We start from the raw sequence: 6331 nt of genomic DNA on the forward strand, positions 1-6331 counted from the left end.
GATCTCTTAAATAAAGTGCCAATAAAAATATTACCTGCAGTTTGTGTCTGCACACATAACTGAATAGCTGAGTGGTGAAGCTGCTTAAAAAGAGGTAGAAGAAGTACAAACATGAAGCAACTGCTTCACCTGTTTGGTCCTGTCTTGAGAATCAGGGGATAGATTGTTGAAGGTGTAGTGAGCCTGAGTGATCCCACAGAACAGGACTGCTACAACACCTGCAGAAACATACAGCCATCTTACGTTAGCGTCATTAAAAAATGCATGAAGTTAGCTTGTAATGGTAGGATGGGATGGACGTTTAAATCACAGAGAAAACTTGTCAACTTGATACATCAACTGTTAATTCTATTTTTTGGTGATTAAAATAAAAGGTCAAAATAAAAAAAAAGAGACTAAAATGTCAAGTTTCTGCTGCATGTACAGTCCTGGTTGCAGGTGTACCTGTGAACCTGCAGGCCTCCGCCAACAAGAAGGTGCTCCAGGACATCAGGAAAAAGAGAGCTGTCTCCAGCAAGGGGAAGTCTCTCAGCTTTGTAAACTTAGTCACGTGAGGAAAAGAGAAAGTTAGGGAACAAAACAAGGAGTGGCACATCCAGTCAACCTGAAGCTCAGTTCACAGAAGAAACACGATAACTCTTTAAAGAAATTGTATGACAATGAGGAAAGAATACAGGCCAGAATAAAAGCATTAAACATGGTCTAATTATCACATAAAAGGATATGAGAGCGGTCATGACTCCAGTTGCCACTCCAAGGGCAAAAGAACCACTGAAGACACCCAAGAAAATGCCAAAAGATTTCAGCATGGCCATGGCCTCAAAGCTGTGACTGTTGTCCCCTGTGGGCTGATACGCCACAATGGAGCTGGGGAAAAATAGAGTATACAAAAATATTTACTCGGAAAACGGGATTAGGCTCTTACGGAGAATTTAGAAAAGGAAAGCAGTCCAATGTCAAACACATGCTCACGTAAATCAGAAACAGAGTTTCTGATTTCAGGCATGAAATCAAACCTGCATAACCCAAATCCAAATTTAGAGCATTACTGTTTTACTTCAAAACAAACCCAAAGACCAAAGTGAAGCCACAAAACCTGGAGGTGGGTTTTACATTCATTAAAAAGAAAAAAAAAAAAAAAAAAAAGCAGGAAAGTCTTGCAAGCTACAATCTAACTGAACTTTTCAACCCCATTTGGTTGAAAATCTACAGTTGTAGGCAAAGGCTGCTTATCATAGGCAGGTTCTTTAAAGCATAAAGAAACTAAAAATGATGCAAAGGGTAAAACAAAAAGGGGATGTAGTGGCTGTGTAGGGGAGGGCAGTGATGATCCTAGTGGAACGTTATTCAGGGGTACAATCTAGATAAAATATTTGTATTGCATCAACTGAAAGGTTTTGCCACTTCAACACCAGCAAATCGACACTGTCCACCCAACCCACCCACCGAGGTGTAAATGTCAGGTTTTCTCCCAGCCATTCCTCCACCCCCTCTGACCAGACTGGACTATCCTCTCCAGAGGAGCGAACAGCTCCAGCCCCCTGCCTACCCTGCTTTTCCAAGCGAAGGAGAACACTAGATACATACGTACGTACAGGCAGGCGGTGAATGACAGATGGGTGGAGAGAGGCAAGCAGTGAAATGACAGGGATGGATGTTACTATGGTTATTTCCAGTGACGGGTAGTGTACAACAGAAAAGCTGTATTTGTCAGTTAGATCCATTACAGTAACTCTAAGATTCAGGAAAAAGATCCCTTTTGATGCAACTTTAATTCAAATGATCCCATACAACATAGTCACTCCTTTTTCTGTGTAAATATCCCTTTCAACCTGATCTGATGAATCTTATCAAGTGCAAGATACAGCAAATCCTTCTAAATGACTGTTTTTGACAGAAACAGAATTGAAGTAAGGCACTGTTGTTATTTCCTTTGGTTAAAACTCAACAGGGACACAAAGGAAAAAAAAAAGATCAAAAGTACTATTTCTACCAAAATACAGACTGACTAAACTTCTAAAACAAAAATGTGCTTTTTCACATAATAAGACCTGTAACTTCTCTAACTATCTATACTATAGAGGAATGACTGCATCAACTAAAAAACTTAAAAGGTTAAATGAGTTTTAGACCTAAGCTAGACGGGAAAAAAACCTCCTTTGCTTTGGCAAAAAGTGATAGATAACAACAGTTAGATGAGCTTTGTGTTTGTGCAGTGTGCATTTGATACTTACGAGGACAGAACAATGGCCACGGCATCATTGAGAACACTCTCCCCAAACAATAAAGCATACAGGTCAACGTCAACCTTCAGCTCATTGAAAATAGCCAGCACTGTCACTGAAAACACAGAATGACAAAACATTCATTCAAAGTTTGACAAACTGTAAAGCAGGACAGGTGGACAAAAAAAACTTCCTTGAAATACATGCATGCAAATATCCAACCCTGGACATGTTTTATGCATCCTAAATTAAGGTAATCAAATTTCTGTTTTCTTTTAATGTTGCATACAAGTGCTTCAAGCTCTTGTGGTTCCTACCTGGGTCTGTTGCTGAAACAATGGCCCCAAAGAAAAGGCAGTCAGTAAAGTAAAAATCCCCCCCAAGCTGCCCAACAAATTTCATGAAAGACACAAAGCCATACATGATGAGCCTACAAAGAAAGGAAAAAGTGGATGACACATTTATGCATTTAACTGTATATTTAGGCTGTAGTAACCGGAGGCAAAAATGACAAAAATCCATATTTAAGTTAATGTCAGAAATGGTTATTTGACTTACCCAATAACAAAACAGGATATAACTGTTCCCATAAAAGCATAAGCCAGGATGGAACCAATGTTTCTGAAGAAATGCCTCTGAGATCGAGATGAAGGCACATTTATTAAGAAAGAAGATACAAAAAAAAACAAAATATTTTTTAATAGCTCAGGCATAAATATGCAAATTATATGTTGTGCTGCATGGCTTTAAGTGAGAGACCCTTTATCCAGTTTATATTTTTATATATATATATATATATATATATATATATATATATATATATATATATATATATATATACATCACAGTTTATATATATATCTATATATATATATATATATATAATTTATACACTACCAGATTAAGGGCAGAGCTCACTTTTCCATTAAATCTAATGGGAAAGTATGTTCAAACCTTTGACTGATAGTGTAAATTACTTAAGCAATATATGCTAACAGTTATATGTAAACACGTGAAACAATATTTCATCAATCATTTGAAGACACTTACCCTTTTCAGACTGTAACCTGCATGGAAGATTATAGGAGGCAGCAAAATGTTGAAAAAAACTTCTGGGTCAAATGTCACCTGTAGACAGCAGCAAGTTGGAAGTTAGTCAATCGAACATTTGCATGAATTCTCACCTAATAAACACCTTTCCAACATGTTTTAAAAGGACAACGTTAATGTTTGTGAATGCAGAGTATCATAACTTCCAGAAGTATTTGATGGAATTTTCCAGTATGACACAAAATGAACCTGATACAACCAAATATTTGTAATACTCATTAATTAATAAAACATTTTCTCCTGCCATATCCATGCAATAGTTGCTCATTCCTTTACTGTGTGAAGGACAAAAAAACCACCACATGCACCCTCCACCACTCAGCCATCCATCTGATCATCATCTTGCCTTTCGCAGCATTTCGTCGTCCTGCACTTGATGACCTTTACCCCGGCTGACTTCCCCTTTCAAGGTGTACTCGTAGAATCGTCCACTGACATTGACTAGCAGTGTGGCGGGGCTGGCATTGACAGCGCAGCTGAGGATCACGTCGCTCACACTCTGTGGCACATGGATGCCAAAGCGCAGAATCACACCCACTAACAGGCCTTTAGGGGAGAAAGAGAAAATACTTTTACTCAGTGACATACACAGCTAGGATAACTAAACACCCTTCTCATCCACTCAACTCAGCTTTTGAGGGGCTCTTCTCCTGACACAAATACTGCTGCACTGGCTGCAGCACACAGAGAAAGGGGGGAGTGGGGAAGGCACCTACATCCCAAAATACATCTTCCTCCTTAAGTTCTGAACTGCCCCACTGAGATGAATGAAGTTATATTGAATGTATCTGAACTAAGACTTTACAGCAGAGTTCTTCCACACCCTGTTTGTGCTATTTTGGCATCAACACAGGTGATATGTCGTAAACAAAACATAAGTATGGAAGTAACCCAATACTAGGAATTTTGTTATGAATCCCACATATTGTGATGTCCTATGTATCCCGATATATGCAGGTGATTTGCATACAATTTTTACGTATCTCGATTTGTGTATGGAACAGTGTCATTGTCATTAATTTGGGTTCAGTACCCACTGCATTCAGTTGAGGTTAAAATTAATATAATCAGTGATTGAATAAATTATGTTCCTCAAGCTAAAAAAAAAAAAAGGACTAAACAGGAGCACTTAACCTGAAAGGGATCATTTTTATCGAGATATTAGTTTATTATGAGAGGAAACAAAAGTTTGATTCAACTGTTACCTCAAAGCAACGTATTTTACATTGAAAATGAATACACACTTTTTTTTTTATTATATGTTGTTATTGTTCTAACAATTCATAAAACACTGTACTCCTATTGGCCAAAATAGAACCCAGGATAAAAATCCCATTAATAAGTTATTCATTAGCATAAGCCATAACCTACAGCATCGTCCTACCTGTATGCTGCACCACGTACCCTGACGTGACAACCATAGACCGTATCTATGGTGACAACAGTTTAATTGGATCACAGGTAACGTTTAAGGAGCTGACGTCACGCACGGCTAGCATTAACGTTAACTGACGTGACCGTTAGCTACCGTTAACGTTCTTACCATAGATCATGGCGAGTCCCGTCTCGTGCAGGAACCTAAAACGCCGGTGCTTGAAAAGCCATATGGTTAAAATGGTGAGTGTTAGCAACATGATGAATATAAGCAGATTGGCACTATCCTGTCGGTGGCTTTCCTCAGCCATCCTCTCGGTAACGACGTTATCCAACACATTGCTGTCGCTTTGGCTCCCGACGAGCAGGACCGACAGAAGCAAGGCTAGCAGAAGGGACACTTTTGGTAGTTTAACACCAACAACGCGTCTCAATGTGAATTCCATGTTGGCCTTGAACGACAAATACACATTTGTCGTCTAAATGTATTGTCTTTATGCTAAGAAAGCGCCTCCTCGTACTTCAGCTAAGCTCCTTCCGCAGCCGCTATCAAAACACTGTAACTTCCGGTTCTTCTAAACAGTGACCACGTGATCAGTGCGCCTGACAGCCAGCCTTCACGGTGCAGCTGGAAAGGTTCAATGTACTAACTTGCAATTACACAAGTTAAAAATACGCAAATGAATCCACGTGTGCAATCATTTCTCCATCAGATGGACCTGACATAGAAAGTACTACAATATAACAATTTAATTTTAATAAAGTACAGAACAGAAAGCACAACATTGCTCAAAAATCAACAACAAAACAGAAAGCATAGACATTTTCTGTCTTCAAAGCAATGGTTTAAGTGGGTCGGTATGCAGCAGTACCGGCACTTTTAAATTCTACCCCTTTGCACACCGGGACTATTTTTTACAGCGTATGGTGCATACCAGGACTTTTACCGGCCTTCCTCAGCAATCAATATACCGTCCTACGACTTCACCACATATTCCCAGGTAGCGGACAGTCTGCAGAAACGTGAGATTTAATTTCTCAACTCAAACAAGAAGTTGTGTAACTCAATAAGACCTTCTGTTTTAATTATTACCCATATGGCATGGATAGATCTGGGGCATGTATACCAAACCACAGCTGGGCCACATATGGCATGCCATTAAATAACCGGGCCATTTTTGCCAGATCTGGCTCACATCTGGTTGACATACCAACTTCCGTGCCAGCAGTCGACCAGCACTGCTGGCTATATACTAGATCTGGCCCAGACCTGTCTGCTACCTGGGTTACAGCTTATATTTTTTTATTTTAATAAAATCAAGTCGCCTCAAAAGAAATGTATTGTTAAGACCAGAATGTGTATTTACTTCTCAGTGTTATTTTTAATGTCCATGCAATGAGGCTTGAAGTTTATAAAAGTGTCTCCATGGCACTTTGAATTTGGCAAATGTGGATTTGATTTAGAACTTGCTATGTTTGTTTTTTGTCATTTCTGTGCAGCAAAACTATCAATCTATAGATCAAATTATAGATCTACATAGAAGTATCATCCATGTTTTTGTCCCATATTTGCATGACAAACTAACAGCAAGTCATTAAGCGAGTACCAGCACTTTTTTTGT

At 39.0% G+C, this 6331-nt stretch overlaps 1 protein-coding gene across 1 annotated transcript in view; it reads right to left on the reverse strand.

Annotated features, from left to right (window-relative positions):
• Positions 1-5251, reverse strand: part of LOC306761639 (sodium/hydrogen exchanger 6-like) — an 11062-nt gene extending 5811 nt beyond the window's left edge. Inside the window, exons 1-9 of the mRNA XM_079247891.1 lie at positions 4879-5251; positions 3682-3881; positions 3276-3353; positions 2784-2860; positions 2543-2655; positions 2235-2340; positions 726-867; positions 445-550; positions 130-218 (exon numbers count right to left, since the gene is read on the reverse strand). Coding sequence (XP_079104017.1) covers positions 130-218; positions 445-550; positions 726-867; positions 2235-2340; positions 2543-2655; positions 2784-2860; positions 3276-3353; positions 3682-3881; positions 4879-5155 — 1188 coding nt within the window. The 5' untranslated portion in view covers positions 5156-5251. The remainder of the gene's footprint in view (positions 1-129; positions 219-444; positions 551-725; positions 868-2234; positions 2341-2542; positions 2656-2783; positions 2861-3275; positions 3354-3681; positions 3882-4878) is intronic.
• Positions 5252-6331: the final 1080 nt, after the last annotated feature.

Source organism: Telmatherina bonti, assembly GCF_933228915.1.
Source record: "Telmatherina bonti genome assembly, chromosome: 10".
Taxonomy (NCBI): Eukaryota; Metazoa; Chordata; class Actinopteri; order Atheriniformes; family Telmatherinidae; genus Telmatherina; species Telmatherina bonti.